The sequence below is a fragment of the Homarus americanus genome, unplaced genomic scaffold (assembly GCF_018991925.1).
Source record: "Homarus americanus isolate GMGI-L3 unplaced genomic scaffold, GMGI_Hamer_2.0 scaffold32583, whole genome shotgun sequence".
In the NCBI taxonomy this organism is placed as follows: domain Eukaryota; kingdom Metazoa; phylum Arthropoda; class Malacostraca; order Decapoda; family Nephropidae; genus Homarus; species Homarus americanus.
The window spans coordinates 42230179-42257514 of NW_024713129.1; the positions used below are offsets into that span (position 1 = coordinate 42230179).

At 38.3% G+C, this 27336-nt stretch overlaps 1 protein-coding gene and 1 long non-coding RNA gene across 3 annotated transcripts; one reads left to right on the top strand and one right to left on the bottom strand.

Annotated features, from left to right (window-relative positions):
* Nucleotides 1-3317: 3317 nt before the first annotated feature.
* Nucleotides 3318-4637, bottom strand: LOC121870005. The gene is made up of 3 exons (XR_006089622.1): nucleotides 4491-4637; nucleotides 3761-4176; nucleotides 3318-3637 (listed from the first exon to the last, which is right to left on the bottom strand). It is a non-coding gene; the product is annotated as an uncharacterized LOC121870005 (long non-coding RNA).
* LOC121869997 (mitochondrial tRNA-specific 2-thiouridylase 1-like) lies at nucleotides 4059-23715 on the top strand (the record flags this gene model as incomplete). Of its 2 annotated transcripts, none has more annotated exon segments than XM_042371685.1 (3): nucleotides 4059-4189; nucleotides 22617-22782; nucleotides 23531-23715. In XM_042371685.1, coding segments are annotated over 3 exon segments (445 nt in total), but the record flags the coding sequence as incomplete, so codon positions are not given.
* Nucleotides 23716-27336: the final 3621 nt, after the last annotated feature.

A 27336-nucleotide genomic window follows, 5' to 3' on the forward strand; every position in this document is an offset into this window, starting at 1 on the left:
CTACAAACAACAAGTCTCCTACACCGCCTGGAGGGAAGGGGGAGTATTGTAGTGGACGTCTCCCCTACAAACTGCGTAGCACCGCCACCACCTGCTATCACATTCCAACGTGCCGTTGCCTAGCAACGAAACTATTCACCGGCGACTTTCTGGGTTTTCCCAACATGACTCATAGCGGCTGCTGGGTATATAAGCTCTGTCTCTCCATTGAGATTCATTCTGACCAATCTTCTTGAACAAGCAACACCTCCTCCTCCGCCGCTGCCTGGCGGCCTCTCGCTTCTCCTCGCCTGCCTGGCGGTCCTCGCTCCCGCCAGCGAGCATGTCCTTCTCTGAGCTTCCTCACCAACCAACTCTCATTCTGCCCATTTTCCTGAACAAGCAACACCTCCTCCAGCAAGCTCCTAGCTGTTAACATTTATTCAACCAGGAGGCCAGCAACAGGCAACATCTTCTCTCACGAAGCTCCTGCACATCTACCTCCTTCAACACGCTACTCACCGAACGTCTTCTACTGAGCAGCTCCCCACCACACGGCATCTCCAGCACCAGACTGTCTTCATATAACTTATATATTATACAAGAAAACCACATTAGAGTTTCCTTCCATCCTGAGTGCTAGACTACATTAATATCTCGATACCCCTACAAGCTCCTCACCACACGGCATCTCCAGCACCAGACTGTCTTTCATATTGTAGTGGAATTCTCCCCTACAAACGCTGTTTGTCGCTGCCTAGCCGACCCCACCAATTCCCCAGTGTATGCCTCGTGGTCTAGGTCAACCAGCGCCGCCATACACCACGGAGCGGGGGTCAACTGCTAAGCCACGCCTACCCCCGCTATTTAAGACCTGACCTCGTGGTGAGCTGCCTCTCCTTCTACCTACACCAACCAGCCAGCAACACCTCCGCCTGCCTGGCGGTCCTCGCTCCTCCTCCGCCTGCCTGGCGGTCCTCTCTCCCGCTGGCGAGCATGGCGACCCACAAGCTGTCCTTCTCTGAGCATCCTCACCAACCAGCTCTCTCTACATCACGCTTGTAACCATGCTGCCTTCCCAGCACCAAGCTGCATTGTACATCCAATACAACATGTATATAGAGAGCACATTGTGAGTTTCCTTTCTCCATCCCATCCTGAGTGTGAACCAAAAACAATCTCAAACCCCACAAATGGTGACTCCCGGAGATTCGCACTCACACAGGATGGAGGAGAAACTGATCACGCTCCCAGTCTTCAAGCAACATGGAAGACTGGCTTATCCACACAGAAGCAGCTCTCATCGGCTCTATAACTATTGTTTCTTCACCGCAGGTTAGACACCCTAGAGCAGCTCTGCTACTCTAAGCAGACACCAGCTCCTCTTCCTGCCCCAAGCACCACGTCCTACCGACCCCAGCACACCCGTCCTGCCTCAGACGCCGACCCCGGCCCAGCAGTAACCCCTGCCGCCCCTGATGCGGCCTCTGTTCCTGAGTGCGGACCCACACACCCCTCTTTTCTCCCTCAGGTACTCCCTGCTAATGTCCTGCACCCTGCTGCTGTTGTGGACCCAGCTGCTGTCACGAGCCCTCATCCGCTTCTGCTGACGCAGCCCCTGCTCCTGACCCAGGCCCACACACCCCAGCAGGCGCATCTGACGACTCGGTACCTGCCGTGAGGGAAGCACAAAATTCATCGCCTCCACACACCCTTATTCTCCCTCTCTACTCCCACAGATATTGTGTATCTAGACAGTTGTCCCCAGCGACCGGCTCATCCACGCCATCGCCGTTGTCTCACATGAGGCACGCACCGCCCGTTCTGCCTCACATGTGCTATGCAACCCTGCAGACAACAAGTCTCCTACACAGCCTGGAGGGAAGGGGGAGTATTGTAGTGGAATTCTCCCCTACAAACGCTGTTTGTCGCTGCCTAGCCGACCCCACCAATTCCCCAGTGTATGCCTCGTGGTCTAGGTCAACCAGCGCCGCCATACACCACGGAGCGGGGGTCAACTGCTAAGCCACGCCTACCCCCGCTATTTAAGACCTGACCTCGTGGTGATCTGTCTCTTTCTCTACCTTCAGCCACGGCCAGCAACACCTCCTCCTCCGCCTGCCTGGCGGTCCTCGCTCCTCCGCCTGCCTGGCGGTCCTCTCTCCCGCTGGCGAGCATGGCGACCCACAAGCTGTCCTTCCCTAAGCGTCCTCACCAACCAGCTCTCTCTACATCACGCTTGTAACCATGCTGCCTTCCCAGCACCAAGCTGCATTGTACATCCAATACAACATGTATATAGAGAGCACATTGTGAGTTTCCTTTCTCCATTCCATCCTGAGTGTGAACCAAATATCCTGAACCCCACAATATAACTTATATTATATAAGAAAACCACCACCTTAGAGTTTCCATCCATCCATCCTGAGTGCTAGACAACATAATATCACGTAACCCTACAACCTCCTCTACTCCTGCCTGGCGGCCCTCGCTCCAGCTGGCGACCATGACGACCCACATCTCGTGGTGACTACTCTTACTACCCACAGCCACCAGCAAGCAACACCTCCTCCACTCCTGCCTGGCGGCCCTCGCTTCAGCCGGTGACCATGGCGACCCACACCTCATGGTGACCACTCTTTCTACCTACAGCCAGTCTTCAAGTAACACCTCCTCCTCCACTCCTGCCTGGCGGCCTTCGCTCCAGCCGGCGACCATGGCGACCCACACCTCGTGGTGACCACTCTTACTACCCACAGCCACCAGCAAGCAACACCTCCTCCTCCTCCACTCCTGCCTGGCGGCCCTCGCTCCCGCCGGCGACCATGGCGACCCACAAGCTGGTCCTCCCCTGAGCACCCTCACCAACCAGCTCTCTCTACATCACGCTTGTAACCACGCTGCCACTTCCCAGCACCAAGCTGCACTGTACATCCAATACAATATATATACAGAGAGCACATTGTGAGTTAACTTTCTCCATCCCATCCTGAGTGTGAACCAAATATCACATAACCCCACAATTTGTTTAAGATATGTTAATATAACCAAATTTATATTTTATCCATATAATACACAAAAAATGTATAAATTAGTCGTTCACCTTGCTCTTATAATAAGTTACTTGAAGAATTTTTACTCCTTTTAATTTTTATTCATGTTTGGAACATATTTTTGCATATTTTTTTGTGTGAATCATATAAATATCCTATTTCATGTATTCATTTAAGTCAACTGAATGCCAACTCATTTTCTATGCTTTAGAATATAAAATATTCCATTAGTTTTTAGGATCATAAGTAACAGTCTGTACTTTGGGGGTGAAGGATATACATAAATTGTTTTATGGTTTATTTTCCCCCAAAATATATAAATATATAAATGTGCATCATAAAATAAAGTCTACAGACGTGTACACATGCAAACATATTTATTTGCAATATTTGATATTTGACATACTGTACATATTATAATACAAACCTCGGTTAATATCTGGACATGCATATATACAAAGCCTTGAAGTTGCCTTGCCTGCAGTGTAATTGCCTTCGGAAAAAATGGTGGCTGCATAATTTGGTGTTTATGCTTATATTTTCTGGGCTCTTTCCTTTTTCCTTTAAGTTTCTCAAGCCCCGGTACACTTATCCATTGCAAGCACCTGTAAATAATAGGTAAAAATCATATTCTACTTTGTCTGCAGGGAATCTCCACATTGTTTGTAAATATAATTATAAATAAACCTGTCATATCATATGTATGTAATTCAAAACTGTGCTCCTACCTTTCTTTGTCCTTTGGGAATGAATGGTATACAAATTGGGGATGATCTTTCTTGGTTCTGAGGCATATCACTCACTGTGCCTTGCTGCCATTTTGATAGCACTTTTAGGACCCAATGAGCACAACATTTCGGTCCTCTTTCCTATCTTTCGTATATAGTCTTTGGTACAAGCCTGACGACATCAGTGATCAGCGACTATGACGTACATGTTTATCCAGCTTCGGCTAAGGAAATATTTCTAACCATACCAGTAGTACTATTGGTCACGAAAGTGTTATGCAACGACCAGTGTTGGGACACCAATTACAAGAGGCACTCACTTCACAAAAGACAACATGGCAGGGGTGGCGAAAAGGTTTTCACGAGTAGTGCTGGGCGTCTCTGGTGGAGTGGATAGCGCTGTCTCGGCGCTACTGCTGAAAAGAAAAGGTGAATTGCTTTATATTATTAAAAAAAGTAGGATTATTAGTTTGGGGGGTCATTAAATTGGTAAATTTGCATTGTTAGAAAGTAAAAAATATATTTTTCTAGTGTATTTGTATGTGTTTAGATCGAATATGACCTTCATTTCTGGCAGAAATTACCGGGTTTTTTTATCGATTTTTTTCGTTGGACGTTTTCAGGAAAAAAAAATAATGGCTAAGCAAATAAAAAGTACACCAAGAAAAACTAGAAAAACAAAAACCTAACCTAACCGACTCTCCATATGATGGAATCACCTATTTCTTACCTTATTGGCCTAGTTCTTGTTCGTCGTTGGATTCTGAGATTCTTACACAAAGCCACATACGTTGGTCTTTGCTATATTTACATTCAGTCCTGCACCTCATGACACTACTGAGGAACACCATCCGATCGAAAAAATGCTATAGTTTCTTCGTTTTTTTTTCCAAAAACTCGCAATCAGCTCCATATAATTTAAGTGACACCCATCACAGACTTCCACGGTTGGAAATGAATATGAATTTGGAAATATGAGAGACCCAAAATAAAAATCGTTTTGATTGGGCCAAAAATACCTCGAATTAAACTACAAATCATTTTTATTGGTTGCAAAAAAAAAAGCTTTTGATTGGTCGCGTGATGTGTATGGGAACGCATGCACGTGATGATTTATGAAGGAGACATGCAGTGTGAGAGGTGAGGCAGGCGGTAATGGTGCAAGATTAATGGGAGAAAATAGAGAACATTTTGGATACACTTTCTCCATTATTATACATTTCCGCCGGTAATGTTATAGATGAAAATTATCTTATAATTAGACGTCTTATTCGAATATAATAATAGATTAGTGGTAGGAATGTGCAGTGTGTAAACGCAAAAATATCATTAAATTTATTGATAAATTTATGAAGAAATCACGGTAAATTTGCAACCCCATTATTTTTTGCATTCCCCATGGTATTTTTTTATTTATTTATTTATTTATTTTATTTTTTTTTTTTTTTGCAGGAGTAGCCCACCAGGGCACAGGTCAATGACCCACATCAGGGCCTGGGGGCAAAAATATAATAATAATAATAATAATATACCATAATATTGTAATAATTAAAAATTAAGGTAAAGGTTTACGAAACTGCTATCACCCAAAGGAAATGTGCGATTTGCTTTATATTTTTTGTACACGCTATTGGCATAATATTAAACACAGAAATGGAAACGATAATGCATTGAACCTACTACAACCTGACATAACAAACTCATCCTATTAGGTCAAGTTCTGGTATTATTTTACTTTTGGACATTGCGCACCCAAAAGTTATAATCTACTGCAACATTTAGATCTCCCTATTCTGAGCATTTTGAATCCCCCATATATACCAGGTAGAAATGGATAATAGTGACAATTGAATTTAATTGATTTTACGTAGTTTTCAGGCTTCGTCTGTGAGGATGATAATAATAATATTATTATTATCATTAAAGGACCATAAATAATTGGTCTGATTATACGAATTTGAGCTTCATTTCCATTGCAAATGAGTGGCTATTGAGTTATCACCCCCAACCCTTCTATTCCAACAATCTTGGGGGATCTGTGGGAAATTGGAATTTTGGGTGGGGGAGAGCAAAAATGGGTAAATATTTACAAGTTTCCCATAATATTACAAATTAATAGGATTTTCTCAAAAACAAATCATTTGTGAAGGAAGCGTGGTTAAAGTTGATGACTGACCCACAGACGAGCTATTTGTTTTGCTGTTTATTTTCTTACTAAAATTTCATCAGTGAGTTCTGATATGATAATCATTTCTTGTGCTAATGCTTAGTTTGGTAGATATTTAGGCGCCTAAGGTGCACTACTTTGTCTTCCCGGCGGCAATTCGACCTCGCTCTTTGCCACACTCGCCTCTCATTCCCGCACCAGTTTTATTTTCATCATGGCATGTGAAGGTTGTTGCAGGTCATGTGCTTGAAAATGCCAAGATTAAACCCAGTATTGTACTTTTATATATAAACATCTTTGCAAGAAAGTTCTTTTCACAGCAATACTGTGAAATTAAACTGGGTTTGTGTGCAGTCTGTTGGATCAATATTTAGAAGTTGCCACAAGGCAACTGTATATCGAAAATAGGTTTTTATAGTGTAAATTATCGTGTTAAATACAAATATTACCTTCAATGCCGTTGGAAATAAGCAGTAGTTGAGGTATTGAAAACAAAGTGGAAGGTCAAACAATGTAAAAACAAAAACAAAAAGTGAAAAACCCAACCTAACCGGACCTAATCTACCTAACCTACCTAACCTCACCTAACCTAACATCACCTAACCTACCTAACCTAACCTTACCTAACCTACCCAACCTCACCTAACCCCTAGTGTTTTTTTTTATTATTGCTTCATTTGTTAGATAATTAGGTGACTAGGTGCGCACTACATTGTCTTTCTCGGTGGTGATACGGTGGTACACGGCCAATCATCTCCGATTGACGCCAGTTACCAGTGTATGATTATGAGCCACACAAACTGGGCAGCTGCTCTCACGTCCACAAAAACCGTAAAATTAGACCATATCATAGTAAGTTGTTAATGTTTAATATGCGGGGGGGGGGGTCTGGAAGGTTGAGCCATATGAGTATGAAATTAGGTAAGGTTAGGTTGGTGAGGTCTTCTAACATTGCTTCTGCTGCTTATTTTTTTGTATCAACTAAGGATAGGTTAGGATTAATTTAAAATTTAACACTTTTTAACACATTTTCCATAACTATGATAGTGTCCACTATAAAACACATTGAAGTTGCGGCTTTTTTAATTTCATTTTCTTTGAAAAATCAGCGGCTGTGAAGTCGTAAATAATTACCGAGGCGACATTTACTAGAACCTAATGAAACCTAACCTAACCAACCAAAGAAACCTACCTAAACTTGCCTAACTTCTTAGCCAGAGCCCACAACCCACTGCCATATTACACTGAAAGTACTTCAAGTATTTTGATATCTGATACAAATGAAAGTAACTTTGTTGAAGTGTCATGGTGTAATTTTATGTTTTTTTGTGGACAGGAGAGTATATGTGGACCGAGCGGCTTGGTTTTAAACAAACAGTGCAGACTTTGCAAAGTAGTTTTTACTTTATATTAGTAATTTCTTCATGTGTTCAAAGCACGTAGCGACTTCATTTTAGAGTCATATGATAAGAACATCTGTGGAAAAAACTAATGAAATTGCTTAATGTCTGGTGGTACAACAGTGCTGTTCTCAGTGTACTGCGCACATCATAGTCATTCCTAAAAACCCCCTCTAATTCATATTACGCTACATAACATTCAAATTCACCGCGCTTGTAGAATCTCAGAAAACGGGAAACATTGATAAAGGAATAACTCGCCTACTCAATGTTACTGAATCATTTGTTGAATTGTACCCAGGTACGGTTATATAATATTAATTGTATGTATTCATAGCATTAAGGAGAACTCAAGGTATCTATAGGATGGTTGTGAGAGTCCAATTGATCCCGGCTAGTGTACTATCCGGGCTAAGTGTAGATCGTGGTTTGAAGGTCATACTATTTACATCTGTGAACGTTTAGCGAACATAACTTCCACAGACATCATATGAAAATACATGAGAACAATGATCTGGAAAAAGGATAAGTGTCTCAGACCTATGTGAAGTGTTGGAAGTGATCCAGAAACTATGCTTCAAAGAAAATATATGATATACCCACACTATGAACATTCGGCTTTTGTTTCGGGGTAGCGTCCTTTGTGCCCAGCCTACAGGTGAGAGTTGTTGATATAGCTCAATTAATTTCCCCAAGAACAGTCAAATCTGAACCGTATTCTAGTATGTAAGTTAGGATTAAAATATGCATTTATAAGACACCAGGTCACAATAAACGGGAAAGTGTTCATGTGAGAACTATAAGAATTCAAAGTGAAAATTAAAGATTGGAAACTATAGGCCTACGTCGGTGAGAGGAGCGGAGGGCATCGGCCTTCAGACTTGCCTGCTCCTTTCATCAACCCAGGTCAGTGAACTTCATTGGACGATATTCAGCCCTAAAACAAGACTTATAGCAGTTATAATACCTTAAACCTTTGCCTCATGTATAAAGTGAAATAGTAATGTTAGGGTGTGTGATAACGGCCCATCAGGCATTATTTTTGAGACGTACCTGCTCCTTTCATCAACCCAGGTCCCCTGCGCGCTCTGAACTCACCAACACGGCGGCCATTACCCCCGTGAGCGTCCCACCATGTGAGATGACTACTCCCAGCTTTGCTAATCCACTGTGAACCTGTGGATTCCCGCTATACCACCACAAATGAGTAGGAATACATAACGAAATACTTGCGAAACTCCGCGGTCGTCACTTGGAGCGACCTATAATACCAGGCATAGAAACAGTACTGGTATGTCTCTTGGTGAAACCCTCGTCTCTACCCACCGAGGGCGGTGTGCGGACGAGGTGCCTGATATGTGTACCTAGAAATAACAAGGAGTCCCATACTTGCAGGGGTGGAGTGTAACAGGTGTGGAGGTGATGCTACAGGGAGGTGAGATGATGCTACTATGTAGGATAACCTAAGGTGCTATATTTCATACAGGTGGAGCAGTCTGACGTGTTGAGTGTTATTGTAAGAAGGGATCACCGAGGTAAGGAGGTCACCGATTGTTATGAGCAATAAGTATGTGGGTGACACGCAATTATTGTAAGACGTCTGTTGTTGAGCAGTGTAACCAAAATCATCGTTGTTCCTCTGAGGAAGGTCAACTCACTTGTATTTTAACGGAATGCAATATGTTTTATAAGGAATAAATTAGTTAAGGCATGTCATGGTTTCACCCTTCTTTTCCCTTATCGATCTGGTCAATGAAAAACCTAACCCAATGCCTAGTCTACTCTGCCCGCTACCTAACGAACTACATAATGCCCAGAGAGGGTCTGGTGGCAGCAACCCTTAGAAATTAAGAATAGAGTTAAGTTATCCCCTTAGACTTAATGACCCCAGAATCTGGCAGTATATCAGAAATTACCATTTTTCTTTTTTTTTCTATCAACAATTATAAATCACCTGTAGTGGACAGGGCATGAAGGATGAGGGAAATTTCGGGGTAAAACACAGTGAAAAAAATGATTGTATGACACTAAAATGATGTTTCTACTTGCTTTGTACGTGAAATCATTAATTATTTACTGTAAATACCCCTCTGAAAAATCTGCTTACTCGGTGTGTGTTGTCGTCTGCTCAGTTTGTTTACAACCGACCTGCTCAGTCTGAACATACTCTCATGTTTACCTTGAGGAAACTGCAAAACAGGTGCAGGAATAATGATGTGGAATTGCAAATGCTAAAGATTCAGTAAAGGATAACCACTGATCTCTATACTGATTTCTATACAGTGAGTTCTGCTATAACGCGTGTTTTGACAACGCGAATTGGCTCTAATGCGATTTATGAATAGAGGAACGATATTTGTATAACGCGAACGCTTGTTTGCTGTAACGCGATTTTTGCTTACTATTTCTCCAATTTTATGGTATTAACTGTGAATATGGTAAAGAAGAATATCTCCAATAAGCGTTCTGGTGATCGCATTCCCGGTGATGATCGTAAAAGAAAGGCTATAACCCTTGAAGAGAAGCTCGATGTTATCAACCTCAAAGTCACCCTTCTCCCCCATCAAGTTATATTCATATTTTTTCAAGGTAAAGTGTTACATTTACTGTATGATTTAATTATTAGATATGAATGTAACATTTATTTAGACTGTGCTATCATTTGTGGTAGGCTAACTACAAATTTTTTTTTTATTTCGAGTAGTAATCTGCACCTAACCCTATTTTCTCCATAAGCCCTGTTATTTCTATTACGCGAATTTCTATAACACGATGTTTTACAAGAACACAACTATTGCGTTATAGCAGAACTGACTGTATAGTAGGGAGATAGAGTAAAAAAATAAATAAATACTTTACTATATTGTATTTGTCGTAAATTTATATATACTGTACAGTAATACCCTGCTTTACGCGGGTTTTTTTTTTACGCGTTTCTACATTTACGCTGTACCCTGCCAGAACCGGAATTCCCACTTTACGCGGTGCATCTACTCATATACGCGGGTGAAGTATAATTTTTTTATTTAGCTTATAAAATTCATACAAATTACCCGGCCAGAATATAATTTACATTGCTGGAATTCTTGCAATGTGATGATCATTTGAATATAAACATCATGTATTTTGCATTAAACATACAAATTTTAGATCTAATGTAAGAATTTTGTTTACTCAGAGCAAATATGTTATCTTTTGTACAAAATATATGACGTGTATATTCAAAATATTCCTGGTCTTGCAAGGAATCCAGCAATGTCAATTATATTATCCTAACTTTAGTCTGAGGTATTATTTATTACTAACAATTTAAATATACTGTTTTAACCCAAACATTTCTCTGGTAGGGAGGGAAGGTGGGGGGTGGGGGGTACGGAGGGACCCAGCGAGCGTGGGAAGAGGGGGGGAGCCGGAGGTGGGGTATTTTGATTGACAGATAGTGTCTGGGTGAAGTATTATTTTTTATTTCCTGAAGATGTTTGTTTTAGCTCATAAAATTCATACAAATTACCCGGCCAGAATATAATTTACATATCTGGAATTCTTACAATTTGATGATCATTTTGAATATAAACATCATAGATTTTGCATTAGACATACAAATTTTAGATTTAATGTAAGAATTTTGTTTACTCAGAGCAAATATGTTATCTTTTGTGCAAAATATATGATATGTATACTGTATTCAAAATACAGTATTCCTGGTCTTGCAAGGAATCCAGCAATGTCAATTATATTATCCTAACTTTAGTTTGAGGTATTATTTATTACTATTCCTTAAAATCTAGTGTTTTCACCCAAACATTTCTCAGAGAGGGAGGAGCCAGCGAGCGTGGGATGAGGGGGGGTGGGGGAGTTGAGTCCATTATTTGAATGGACATTAACCTGGCGAATGTATTTCTCTTAAATATTAATTGTGTGTGCGTACCATCATAAAATTAAGATGTTATTTTTACTAGAACATAGGTATTGTGTCGGAAAAAGTGGAGTTTGGGAGTTGGCCCAGTGTTTATTTCAATTAATCTCATATGTTCTGTTATTCCATTTACGCATTTCTCGTTTTACACGAACCTCTGTGGGTTCAATTGACCGCGTAAATCGGGGTATTACTGGATATATATATATATATATATATATATATATATATATATATATATATATATATATATATATATATATATATATATATATATATATATATATATATATATATATATATATATATATATATATATATATATATATATATATATATATATATATACTGTATATTTATATATATATATATATATATATATTTTTTTTACTTCAATTTCACTTAAATGCAATTTTAATCACACTAAGTTGGTTGGGCTTTGAAGTTCTAGTAATATCCCCATCAGCCAGAACAGCTTGTGCAGAGCACATATACGGAATTTTTCCGAACATTAGTTGAGGTTTCTGCATCTAAACCAGTGGTTCTCAAAGTGTTATACTCCTGCACCCCCAAGACCAGAATATTTCAATCACGTACCTCAAACCTTCATATAAAGTAGAACCTCAATAAATTGGACTAATTAGGGCAGACCCCAGTCCGAAAAAAGTGAATCAATGGAGATAAAACTGCTTATCTGAACTGTTCAAAGAAAATAAGTTGTTATGTTATTACTGTACTTCAACAACTAAAGTCTTTAAGTGTATAATGAGGTTATTAAAAGGCTATTACACCAACAATAAAAACAAATATGAAACAGAACTCTCTGGGTTAAAAATCAGACATGGAAGTCTGGTTGTCACCAAGGTGATTGTTATTTACTGTAAAGTGTTATATGTAAGTAACCACAGAATTAATCTTATGAATAAAGAGAAAACTGAATACTGTACAGTACTATAAAGATAAAAAGAAGAACAAATAAATGAAGGAGTATATTGTATGTGGAAGACAAGTGTTTATCTGGGACTGGGAGCAGCAAGCGGAGGGGTGAAGAGGGGGTAGTGCGGGTGGGTGACTCCCCCCCCAAGATTCTTTTAACATGTTTATTTGGTGCCAGATTGATAAAATGTTATCCTAAAAGAATCAACTACTTACCACAACATCTGTCTTCAGCACTTAGTAAATTAGTACAGTGGTCCCTCGGTTAACGAGTTACCTCCCATAAGATTCTTAAATTCGGTTAACGAGCAACCCCTCGGTTAACGAGTTTCTTACGAGCCGACCTCAACAAGTTTTGGCTTGCACTGGGCGGTCAACCAGCTGTAGTATTAGTCCGCCAATACAGTAATCGGTTCTAGGGCTTAAATTCCTTACTATTTTAGTATATATCAAGAAGTTTATACTATTCAATAATTTTAAAAGTTTAATATTAAATTTTTTAGTCATTTTAACAATTATTGAACATAATTGAAGGTAAAGTGACTAGTTTAATGCACGGCATCCAACTTCTTAACACAGCAAACAGGCATTAGTCACTCTCTGTTTTCACTGGAGGTAACAGCTTGCTTGAGACTCTCTTCAACTAAACGCTTTTTTTTTTGTGTTTCCAAGCAAATTATTGGTCATATTGAAATTTATTTTACATATTAACAATATATAGCGCAGTGCAGTGTTATTTTAAAGAAAATATTCTTTATTTACAACAAGTTTAAATTTGAAAAGCACGTGTTGACATTGTTTGAATCCAGCATGGGGCCTAAGAGATCAAGAAAAGCGATTGCAATCCAAACCAAGCAGGAAATCATAAAAAAACATGAACAAGGCATTAGAACAAATGCGCTATGCAAAGAATATGGCATGTCGACATCAACTGTGTCGACAATTCTTGCACAGAAAGACAAATTTAAAGAAGTGAAAGTGAGAGAGAAATCTACAAGAGTGTTTAAAAGTAGATCCCTAATTGCAGAAACTGAGAGGTTACTTATCATCTGGATTAGAGAAAAACAGATGATAGGTGATTCAGTTTCTACTGAATTCATTTGTGAAAGAGCCAGGGAGATTTACGAACATTTAAAGACAGATCAACCTGGTTCTTCAGGCACAGAATTTGAAGATTTTCGGGCCAGCAAAGGCTGGTTCGAAAAATTTAAGAAAAGAAGTGACATTTTCAGTGTTGTTAGGCATGGTGAAGCTGCTAGTGCTGATAAGGAAGGGGTAGCAAAGTTTTTAGATGAATTTAAAAAACTGATGGAAGAAGAAAATTATCTTCCACAGCAAGTGTTCAATGTGGACGAAACTGGGCTGTTCTGGAAAAAGATGCCCAAAAGAACATTCATCACCAGAGATGAAACCTCTTTACCTGGGCATAAACCCATGAAAGACCGTCTCGCTCTATTGCTTGGTGCCAATGCTTCAGGGGATTTCCGACTGAAGCCTATACTTGTCTACCACTCTGAAAACCCCAGGGTGTTCAAGCAACAGAAAGTAGTAAGAACAAAGCTTGGAGTTTATTGGAAGTCCAACCGTAAGGCATGGGTGACAAGACAGCTCTTTAATGAATGGGCTGTTGATGTGATTTGCCCTTCTGTCAAGAGCTACCTAACCACCAATAAACTCCCTTTAAAGGTTCTTCTCCTCATGGATAATGCTCCTGGTCATGACCCTGGCCTTGCCAGAAATTTGGAGTATCAATTTGACTTTGTGAAAGTGTTGTTTTTGCCTCCAAACACTACATCAATCATACAGCCAGTGGACCAGAATGTGATCAGCAACTTCAAGATGTTGTACATGAAGAAAATGTTTAGGAGGTGTCATCAGGCAACCTCCAATGATCCTGAACTAACACTGGAACATTTCTGGAAGACACAATTCAACATCCTCAATTCTTCATGGAAAGCACTGTGGCCATCAGTAGTCCATGATTTTGAGGGATTTGAGGAAGAAACAGAGTTGGACCAGGAGATTGTGTCCATTGGTCAGTCATTGGGCCTTGAAGTGGAGGAGGAGGATGTGGAAGAGCTTGTGATGTCTCATGAGGAGGAACTTACTCCTGATGACTTGAAGCAACTGGATGAGATGTTACAGGTAGAGGGTGACAGTGGTGAGGAGGAAATTGAAAGTGATGACCATATGTCAACTAAAGAGTTGAAAGATGTGATTTACCACTGGGAGAAGTTCAGGCTTTAAAGCACCCAGAAGTGGGAAAAAACTGAACTAACTTTGTGTTATGTTGAGGACTCAGTGGTCTCCTCCTTTAAACATAAGTTAATGGTGAGGAGGACAGATGCCCCACAGACCACAATTGACACTTTCTTCAGTAAAAGGCAGAGGGAACAAGATGCTATCCCTCAGCCTTCCACTTCAAGGAGAGAGGATGTTCATGGTGGAGAATCTGTCAGTCCAGAGGTTCCTGACATTTTCATGGAAGGTGACTCACCTTCCAAGAAGCAGTAAAATGCTTCTCCTCCACTTCCTTCTCTTCTCCCTTCTCCTCCTCCACCTCCCACTTCAAATTCACATCATCATCATCATCCAGGAGCCTTCTTCATACACACCTCAAAGTAAGTGAACTTTTCTACCATTTTTTTTTAATTTAGGCAATTTTCGGTGATCTGGAACCAATTTCCCCAAAACCCATTGAAACAATGGTTTCGGTTAACGAGATTTTCGGTTAACGAGCAACCTGCTGGAACGGATTGTGCTCGTTAACCGAGGGACCACTGTACAGTACTTAATACTGTACTATTGTAGTGTACAGTAATATTTCCGTTAGCTGGAATCCCTCAAACCCGGAAATCTCCGATAGCCGGAATTGAAATTTGCTCAGAAAATCATTCCCAACGTCAGAATTTTCCAAAATTATCCGAGGTTAAAAATCGAGAGCATTGTCTGAAAATGTCTTTAGTAAAGACGAAAGCACACAACTCTTTTTCTATCATTCATAATTAATTCATTCATTGAAAAATATATGAATAGTTTGAATGTACCGAGTAACAATTTTTGTTTTTTCAATTTTATTGGAGTAAAAGTATTAGAAAATCATACTTAAGTTAAAAGTAAAATTACTAAAACATTTGAGTACAGGTGCTCCTCTACCTAAGAACGTTCAACTTAACAAACTTTCAGAGATACAAACATCATCACTGAGGGGGGTTACCTGCCAAAACAGGTGTTTAATGTGGATGAGACTGGATTATTTTGAAGAAAATTCCAGATAGAACAAACATTACCTAAGAGGAGAAGAGTGAGCCAGGTTTTAAGGCTGTATTAAAGGATATAGCTGTACTAAATATCCGTAATCTTTTCATTTTTTACAATACAGTCGGCCCTTAACATACGCGGGTTTATAATACACGGATTTGCAAATACGCGGATTGCCCCGCCGGAGGAATATTCTGTACATTGAAGTAATTGAAGTACATTCAAATAGCGCGCCATTCAACTCGTGCGCGACACCGAACACGGGACACCGCCCGCTCCCGCAACCTCACACACACACACACACACACACACACACACACACACGCATAGCTCTTCCTCACTCAGTCAGTCTCGCTGTAACCACGCTTGTGTTGACATCAGCATTGTAGTTGCAAAAATATTACATTTCCGTGAATGTATTATATCAAGCACAGTATGAATAGAATATCACTAATATAAGAGTATTTTAACCGAAAACTACTAAAAAAACGAGTAACATATCTTGAACATCGGAAGGCTAGGTAAAGTCTTTTGTTTTCATGTAATTTATCCTAATTTACATTGAAATGCATTATGTTTCAGCAAAACTACTATTTATTTCTGAGAATGTGGAAATGTAATATTTTGCTGAAATGACGTACGTATTACAGTGGAAAGTAACGAAAGCAATGACTTCCTTTCTTTCGTTCAAAAGATGTTACCGTACTCGCTTTTCGAATGGTTTTCAGTTAAAAAACTGTTGTATTACAATAATATTCTATCCTAATTCACTTGTGATGCAACAGTTTTTTAACTGAAAACCATTCGAAAAGCGATTATGGTAACATCTTTTGAACGAAAGAAAGCGAAAGTCATTGTTTTCGTCACGATTTTATCCCACTTTCCACTGTAATACGTACGTCATTTCAGCAAAAATATTATATTTCCGTGAATGTAGTATATCAAGCACAGTATGAATATAATATCATTGTAATATAACAGTATTTTAACCGAAAACTATTAAAAAAACGAGTAACATCTCTTGAACATTGGAAGGTTAGGTAAAGTCTTTTGTTTTCGTCATGTATTTTATCCTATTTTACATTGAAATACATCACGTTTCAGAAAAACTACTATTTATTTCTGAGAATATATTCATTCAGGCACAGTTTAGGTAAAATATACATGTGCTGTAACATTTTTTTAATTGAAAACGATTCGAAAAACACGTACCCTATAGCCATGTTCAAGGAGAAGACTGGGAGGAGCTGTTTGGTGTTGAAGACAATGACAAGGAAAATGATTTTGATGGATTTTAATGAAAATATTCAGAAATATGGTATCGTAGTATTTATTCAAGTGAATTAGGATAGAATATTATTGTAATACAACAGTAGTGACGATGTGGAAGAGGCGGAGGGATAGAGCGGGGAGGAGGTGACTGGCAGGAGCAGGGACGAGTGGAGATGCCAGCCAGTACATTATAGGTGTACAGTATTAATTGTTTTTATAGCTCTTTTTGCATTTTAATATTAAATACTGTACATTACGTTTCAACAAAACTACCATTTATTTCTGAGAACATGGAAATGTAATATTTTTGCTGAAATGATGTACGTATTACAGTGGAAAGTGGGATAAAATTGTACCGAAAGCATTGATTTTCTCTTTCTTTCGTTCAAAAGATGTTACTGTAATCGCTTTTCGAATGGTTTTCAGTTGTGGGATTATAAGGCTAATGATAGGATAGAATATTATTGTAATACAGTACTAGTACAACAGTTTTTTAACTGAAAACCATTCGAAAAGAGATTACAGTAACATCTTTTGAACAACGAAAGAAAGCGAAAGTCATTGTTTTCGTCATGATTTATCCCACTTTCCACTGTAATATGTACATCATTCCAGCAAAAATATTACATTTCCATATTTATTTCCGAGAATATATTCATTCAGTCACAGTTAAGGTAAAATATAGGAACTTGTGATGTAATATTTTAATGAAAATACGGTATCGTAGTTTTCTTTTGTTTCAAATTTAATTAACAAAGATTGATGTTTCAAATGTAATGAACAAAAATTTAAGTACAGTATCTATAAATACACTTTAATAAATGAATACTTTATGTTTTACATCGTCCTGTGCTACCATACCATGGATTTGGCTACTTTGAGCTTGCTATGATGACGCAAGAGATCTGCCCTGGCAACTGTACCGACACTCACAGCTGGTGGTGCATTGGTGCATCGTTTCCATTGTTTACTGGTAGTTACTGGTAAATATTTTTCAACCTAACGAAACTATTACCCTTTTAGAGGTCGACCCCCAATTTTTTGCCAAATAATTTGGTCTTAAAAACTCAAACTACACACAGGTATATACGGTAAATAAGGACATGGGAGCCAGGGTTTTTGGGGGGGGGGGCAGCACATATACGCGGATTTTTAACATCCACGGCTATCTCTGTTACGTAACCCCCGCGTATGTTAAGGGCCGACTGTATGTTTGGTATCTACAAGAGTAAAGTTGGATTTACAAACAAGCCTCAGGAACATAACTCGTTTGTAAGTAGAGGAGCACCTGTACTTTTTAAAAAGTAAATACTCAAAAATGTTACTTGAGGACAGTACTCAAGTAAATTTATTTAGTTACTTTACAACTCTGAATTATGCAGTGAATGTGCTTTACACCTGGTACCACTTTTTTTTACTTATGCTATAAACCCTCTTCTAAATTCAGTCATAGCAACAACACCATCTGTACACACTGCAATGGATTTTGACCATTCAATTTTGTTTTCACTCCAAAAAAAGGATTCACTTTGAAAATATTTATACCCCTTGGTTGTTTTTGGAATTTGCTTACAGAAGAGAAAATCTTTGCAAACTTTTTCATCATACTGGTACCTCGCAAATCCCATTAACTGAGCATGGTTTGATATTTCTGTTGACTCATCTAGCTGAATTGAGAATGAGTCGCTATGGATTACACGTGAAACTAGCTGTAATTTGATGTCGTTTACCATCAACTGTATTCTTCTAGTAACAATATCATGGCACAACAGAGTGACATGTACAGTACTCCTTAAAATCCTTTCGTGCACCCCTGGGGGTGCGAGCATCTGGCATGGAGTACCATTGCTACCGAGGCTTAACTGCAGTTGGACAGACACAGAGCGGTATTTGCTTTAGCAAACACCACCACTGTACATGTACAGTATTAAATGAACAAAATACTGCATACCACTAATATATATACCTATGACCTACCTGTAACAGACTACAGCATCTTGATCTGTCATTGCCTGAACTTATCCAAGTTTTATGTGAGGAAAGTGGCCTCTTAGATACAGGTACAATATTAGGTTATGGCAGTTGTCAGCACTTCAAAATACCTACACCACCCGAGAGCATATCACAGTCCATTTAATGTTGGGCCATACACTGAGAAGTGTCAAAGTCATCATGGATCAGATCAAATTATATACCATACTGTAACAGGTCTGCTGTTTGCAAGTTTCTTCAGTTGTGGGAGTGATTCCTTACTGACAAGTGAACTGAAATACAGGTTGTACCTCTCTAGTCCGGCATTCTGTGGTCCGGAAACTCCCGCGGTCCGGAACGATTTTAGTTTGTCCAATAGGCAGATATGCAGCTTTTTTTTTCTTTTTTTTTTTCTTTTTTAAATCTGAATTATTATTATTATTACAGGAGTATTAAATTTTTGCCCTTCAGGCCCCAATGTGGGTCAGTGACCTATGCCCGGGTGGGCTAATCCCCATAAAAAAAAAACAACAACAACAAAGCCGCGAGAAATTAAGGTTTGTTTACATCCGGCAGTTCGGTTGCTCTCTCTCTCTCTCTCTCTCTCTGCTTGTCTATACAGAGTACAACATTTAACCCTTCAATATATGAGCAGTAAATAAGTGTTGCTTTCATTTTCTTATGTAGAGTAATGACGATATGTTTTCACATGTGCTCACTTACAAATGCGCAGTCTCACTTTTTTTTTACCATTAATGGTTAGCTACTTATATTGTTCCATTTATTAACATTAAATAACATTACAGGTACTTCAAACAACCATATTAATTTTTTTTACATTAATTTTACTACAGCTACAATCAGGGTCTTATTTTCTTCAGTTTTATATGTAGAACCAATCAGTCACTGGTTTTGTAAGCTTTAACATAAACAATGCCGCCAGCCGTCTCGTCTTGTGTGTTTTAATATTCCACGTATTATTAATAAATTGTACTGTTAATTTTGCACACACAAACATTAATTCAATAAAAACAAATTCAGAAACATTAATTAAAATATATATATGAACAGTAAATAAGTGTTGCTTTCATATTCTTACGTAAAGTAATGACGATATGTTTTCACGTGTGCTCACTTACATACGTGATCTCTCTTTTTTCTTTACCATTATCGTTAGCTACTTCTATTGTTCTATTTATTAACATTAAATAACATTACTTAAAACAACCATATTAATTTTACTACAGCTACAACCAAGGTCTTATTTTCTTCAGTTTTATATGTAGAACCAGTCAGTCACTGGTTTTGTAATCAACGAAAACAATGCTGTGTCATTTCCTCATGTGTTTTAATATTCTACGTATTATTAATGAATTGTATTGCTCATTTTGCACACATAAACATGAATTCAATAAAAAAGACATTCAGTAATAAACAATAATGAATCTTTTGTACATAAGAGAAATGACGCTGTTTACACGATTATGCACATCGTCTGCACGTTGGCGGGCCATTCAAACCCGTCGAAATTCAAGTTTCCGCCGTCAAAATTTTTATTTATTTTTTTTGTGTGTGTTCCAATAATATACGTTGAATTAAAAACTCGTGAAATTTGAGAAGCTACTATACGACATTTAACCCTTCAATATGTCTTCAAAGAGACCATGATGCACAGAAAGTGGTGCGAGTGCTTCCAAGCATAAGCACAAGTCACTATCTATCCAGGAAAAGGGTGAATTTCCTTGGTCCGGCAATTTCCATGGTCCGGCACCGGTCAGGTCCCGAGGTTGCCGGACTAGAGAGGTACAACCTGTAGTGGATTTATGTTGCAGGACTTCATGACTTGGATGAGAAAAATTAGGTAAGGTATGGAAAGGTTTTTGGAAATAATTCGTCAGCAGATCAAGCCCCGGAAGGCCTATTGGTTGGACATAATGGATGGTAGTCCATTGATGTGTTTATAAGAAGAACTCCAGAAAAACAAAGTTATGAAAATCTTAATTCTTCATCTTTTACTTGCAATTTCCTTGAGGTGAGAAAGAAGTTGTCTCCAATAGCAAACTACAGTATTTGAAAATAGGAAATTTACTTCTGCAAATATAGTATGGTATCCTAAAGTATTACTGCGATTTCCACACAGACAGATATAACAACTGATGCGTTTTATTACTGTACAGCATTTTTCCAAGAGAAGACGAATCAACTTAACCCAACAATGATACAATATCGTTTTTTTCTACAATATTAGGTTAGGTTGGTTCATGTTATCTCAAATAATGGTATAATATAGCAGTCACTAAGTGTTCTTACAGTACTGTACAGTAAGGTCTTGTATTTCGCGAGTAATATAGACTGGAAAAATTTCGCCAAATTCAAATTTGCCGAATGCAAATACATAAACTAATGAGAAAAATAACAATATACACTGGCCACCTCTGATTTTCCCATTTATAACCTCCAAATGATACAATTTCTGCCTTTATTGACCTGATTGTGCTTTCTGGAAACTAGTTTTTAGGCCTTCAAGTAATTTAATCACATGCCGCTTATCCTGCATCGAGTACTTGGCAAACTTAACTCCCTTATGATACTCCCGCTTCTCCTTTTCCCTATTTGGCCACTTAGGTGGGTCTGTCCCACCAGCACCAGTAGGACCCCCAGTAGAGGTAGAGGCCATTATCTTGACTCGACAGGTTGTAGCACCATCCAAAACAGCACACAATAACAGCCCTGGCGGTTGCTAGGATGGTGCGGGCTATAACGCGATAGTTGCATTCTTGTAAACCTCTTTTACGTTCACCACTGGCAATTTGATCACCAGAGCACTTCTTGGAAACATTCTTCTTACCTTGTCTTTCCGTATTCATCGCTAACACAACAAAATTGGAGAAAATAGCAAAAATCACGGAGTAAGTGACAGAAACCGCACGATTCTTTTACTTTTTTTTACTTTTATCCTCTTCGCCACTGATCGGCTTGTTAGCCGCTTGGGCGATCGGTCATGTCTCTTTTCATTTATCTTCTTCACCAAAAGATCGGCTCGCTAGCCGCCCGGGCGATCGGTCACGTCTCTGTCACGCACTGTTGGCAAATACTGATCACGTGATGTAAACAGCGAGCGCTGGTGTAAACTGTTATTAGTCCTTACTGTGAAACATTCTTTTTACTTATTCTTTTCATTCAGTATTTATGGGTAACAGTTAAATTAAAAAAATAAATAAATTTACAGAGTAACTCAAAAAACACTTCACAAATAAAAAACACGAATCAATTGTACATGTGATGTCGAACGTGAACTGTAAACATTGCATAACCCCGTGACACGCTTAAAACGTTGAGGATGGAATCAAAACATTGAGGATGGAAAAGCACTATAGCCAACATTCATATGCAAAAGTTCACGTTTTACAAACAGCGTTCCCCTATTCATCAACCGCGTTGCAACCAATTCGCGTTGACAAAACACACGTTGTAGCAGAAATGACTGTAACTGGTATGAGGGCTGTGATGTCATTCAAGACGGTGGTCAGCATTCAGCTTACTGGATCTCGCGTTCAGCTGGCTGGATCTCGTGAAATTCACGATATTTTATGCCAGATATAAGACTTGGTTATATTAGGTAGTGCTCACGAAATTAAAAAATGCGAAATATGAGATCTTACTGTATATAAGAACACTTGTTTTGATCTGAAACAAGAAACATGTATACTGTAGTACTCTTGATAAAAATACTATCTGTACTTGGGGGGGTCGATGAATTTCAGAATGAAAATTACGACTTGTTGTCTCGGTAGAATTGTCAAAATCCTTCATCTGTTGTCATATTGTCTAGCACAATTTTGTAAGGATAGTTTTTGATCAACTGTACAGTAATTCATATGACAGTTTTAGTGATAAATCACGTACAGTACAGTATAATTTCAAACTTTTTAGGATATGAAGTCATCGGGGTATTCATGCGCAACTGGGATGAGAAGAATGAAAAAGGCCACTGTGCAGGTGATGCTGATGCTGAAGATGCAGAGTGGGTCTGTCGCAGACTTGATATTCCCTTTCATGAAGTTAACTTTGTTAAGGAGTACTGGAACGATGTTTTTATGTAAGTGAACCTTTTCTCAGATTTCTGGTAGAGCACTGGAATGATGTCTTATCAAATTTCATGTTTATTTTCCTACATAGCTAAGCCAAAGCTAGATTGCTTCTGTAAAACAAGCTACTTACTTTTAGACCAGGGTGATACAGTGATACAGTATATTGCCCCCATTTTAGTTTAACCAACCACTCCATCCCCTCTACCACACCATTTACCTCATAATGTTAGAGACAAGGTGCAAAAGGATAGTATCCCTGCCTCTGAACACATAGCCCTTGGACAAAGCAGGCTTCACCAGGGGATGTTCTGACATGATAACATTTTAATCTTAAAAATCATAGGACAGGTGATTTGTTGGCTGTATGAAATCTATTTGTCCCTCTGCCCTAAACTTTAGTTGATAGATATAAACATTCCATGACTTGAATTTGCTCTCTTATTTTAATTGTTGTTTAAGTACATTTGCCATTCTTCCACTTTCATACACAATTCATCTCTGCTGTGCTGACCAAAGTAATTTCTTGGTCTTATTCCACTGGTTTGACATTACAGTAGAGTACTTTACTTATAAACCTTAATGATTTAATTTCAGATTCAGTTTATCTTAGAGTATATTTTGTTGTAATTCTTGTTAAGCAAATTCTTACTTGTTTAATCATTTTTTTTCATCAAATATATTTGACGATTCATTCTTAAGATACTAAAAAATTTAATTTTGCTATATTGGCACCCAGACAGTTCTTGCTCTTCACAGGTACATGATAGAAGAGTATAAAGCAGGTTTTACACCTAATCCAGATATCATGTGCAATAAGAAGATTAAGTTCTCTCCTTTTCTCAAGCATGCACAAGAAGATTTAAATTGTGAAATTATTGCAACTGGACATTATGCTCGGACTTCCTTTGGTGACAACCTTGAAAAATATGATCCCAGAAAAGGTGAGTCACATTGAGGATATACTGTATTTTACCAAAAAAATCTCTTATTTACAACCTCATTATTCAGTGTACAGTAGTTATCTTGCAGTGTGCTTTACAACCTGACTCTGTGTTCTGTAAAAAAAAAAAAATAAATGAAAAAAAAATATTTACTTGTATATACAGCTGCTCCCCGACTTACAACGGGGTTAGGGACCCAAATCCAGGTCGTAAATCAAAATGGTCGTAAGTCGAAAATACAAAAAATAATACGTACATAGAAAATCTAAAATGAAATACAGTACAGTAAAAGTAATCAATAATGAAGAATGGATACAGTGTTACTGTTCACTTACCTTTAATGTAGTCAGCTGAATGCACACGGGGCCCCCATAATTTTCTAATTATTCATGGAGACTACATTAACTGGATGAAGCAGAGGAGGGGACAGGGCTGGGTGGGTCATCAATTTCGCTTTCTTCAGACAGGTTAATATACAGGGGAAACTTGCTTGTTGAAGGTATTGGATCATCTTCAGGGAGTGAAGAGGCAGCACTGGTGGGGCGTGAGGAGACAGCAATGGGGGACTTCTTAAAATACATGTCCAATTTAGACTGCACAGTTTGTTTTTTCTTTTCATTATAAATCTCCCTGTAGCAAGCAAGTGCATCTTGGACCATTCTGTCAACTTTAGCAAAACGCTCAACATTTTGATCCATTCCGTCAAACATTTGCATCCCCTTATTAATTTTAACAAATGCCTCTGTCATTTGTTTCACTGAAAAATATTTGGGGCAGGTTCTTCTTCTACATTTTGACTCTCTTCTTCCTCTGCATTTTTCTGTGCTTCCAGTTCAATAAGATCCTCGTTACTTAGCTCTTCTGCTACACTTTCAACCAACTTGCTCAGCATCTTCATTATCAATTTCTAACTCAAGCTGTTTACCCAACTCCACTATCTTGTTATTAATCTCAGAAATTTTCTGATATAATTCCTGAATTAGCTTCATATATTTTTAGGATTTTTATATTCTATTTATGTATTGATTCTAAATTATCCCATGCTGCAGCTATGTTCTTTTTATACATTTCAAAATGTTGTACTCTTCCAAAAAACTCTCTGAACGTTTTCACTCTCAGTAGCAGCAACAGCCTGAGCGGTTGGTCGCACGTAAGTAATTCGGCTTAAAAGCTGGCGAGCACCTGATCCAGCGGGGCTGGATGACAGAGGCAGGTGAATGTAGACTACCTGCATCAGGCGCATGTCGCCCAGGTGGTGGGGTGTCCCGGGAGCATTATCTGAAAATTAACAAAATCTGAATGCACTTTGTTGCAGACAATAATTTCTTGGTTCGTGGAAATGGAAAACAGTCGCCAAACGAACTCCTCAAACAGTACTCAGATTATAGGAGAATATTTGACAGGTGTGCTTGTTATATGTTTAAAAGCCCTGTGTCTTCTGGAATGATAGACCCAGTTAGCTTTAGGTTGAAACCAGCAAATATTCCTCAACACAGAAGTGTACTTTCTCCTTGAATGCCTTGAATCCCCTGGTGCATTGTTTTTGTGTGGATGTATGTCCTCAGGCATGGGCGCCTCCACAACAATCCAGGCAACACCCCTTCCAATAAATCACACATCATCTAACTCCTCCTAAAAAGCTTTCTGCAGCACCGCCAACATCAGTACGCCAGGCTGCCTCTCCACTCACTCCAACATTGTGTAAACTATAGCATTTTTTAAATCTATTAAACTCACCCATGACTTGAAAGAGTGAGTTTATCTCTTCTGTCACCTTCAGGCTTTGGAAACAGGATTTTGCTTAGACTGTAAGTACAGAAGGTGCTTAAGGGTACACGCTTCTGTATTTGGTCTTCTATCCATAATACCACAATTTTTCCTGGTGACAGAATAGGGACCTTATTCCTTTCTTTCGAAATTAGTTCTTCTTTGACAGGGTGCTGTCTTCAATACATCACTAATAGATTCCTTGTCCTTCAGAATAGTGATATGGTCGAGCAGAGAAACCCAGGTCATGGAGACTACGCGCATTGTTTTTCCATTCTTCATATTGCAATATTATCTTCATTTTCATCTCAAAAGTAATTGTTTGCTTCCTCTTTTCTTCGGAGCACCATCGCACTCTCACTTGTACGCTTTCCAGCCGCTGAGTAAAAGTCAATTAAATACGATATTAACGTAAGGGTCACAGCGCGATCAGTATAGTGATTTATAGCCAATAGCCAAACACCAACTAAGCTCTGTACTGAGAGTAACCACGCGGTGACCTGCCAGCCACGCTCTCGCACGGGACGGAAACGTTTTGGAATAGAAAATGCGCGCATCATTTGAAAAAATTTTGGTCATGACTGTGGCGGTCGTGTGTGCAGACGGTCGTAAGGTCAGAGCAGGTCATAAGTGCGGATTGACATAAGTTGAGTCAGTCATAAGTCGGGGACTACCTGTATATATATATATAAGTTATGCCTCGACTTTCATTTACAGGGTTAGGGGACCCAAATCCAGGTCGTAAGTCAAAATGCTTAAATAATATTGTACATAGAAATCTAAAATGGGTGTCTCATTTTCTCTCAGCACCATAAAACTCACGCTTAAGCTTAGCAAGTCATTTTAAAGTGAATTACAAACGAAAAAATTTTTCAGTACACAGTGCAATCACTAACGTTGGACTCAAAATAATGCATTGGCAAAATTTTGGTATGACTGAAGCGGTCGATGTCCAGATGGTCATAGGTCGAGTATAATGTAGTGTATATATATATATATATATATATATATATATATATATATATATATATATATATATATATTTATACAGTGGGGTATGCTATATCTAACGGATCACTACTAATATTCCTATAACTTAACGGTTTTACCTATAAAATTGAGAATGCTATAACTTAACGAAACTCTTACAACAAATATTATAATTAAAAAATTTTTTTTTACTAATTTATTGTTTTTTTTTTATTACAAGTATTAATGATATTCTTTATTTAGGGGTTTAGATGCATATTTATGCACTTTTTTACAATTTTACAATTTTATATTATATTTTTCAGTGTTAGGTGGTTGTATTTGGGGCCCGGAACGGATTAACTTATATCTATCTAATGCTATAACCAACAAGGTTCTAGAACCATAGATTCGTTATAGCACAATCTCCATTGTATATAATATATATATATATATATATATATATATATATATATATATATATATATATATATATATATATATATATATATATATGTATATATATACATAATATATAAGTATATATATATATATATATATATATATATATATATATATATATTATATATATATATATATATATATATATATATATATATATTATTATTACACCCAGACTCTATTTATGACGGGTTAGGGACCCAAATCCAGGTCGTAGTCCTATTATGATGATAAAGAAATAAAAATAAAAAAATTTCAAAAAAAAAATTCAAAATTTTTAAAATCTACAATGAAATACAGATAAATAAAAAATAATGAGGAATGGATACAGTACAGTAAAAGTAATAAATAATGAGGAATGGATACAGTGTGACTGAACACTTTAGGGGCAGAATGTAGCTTAAAAGCACTTTCAGGCATTTT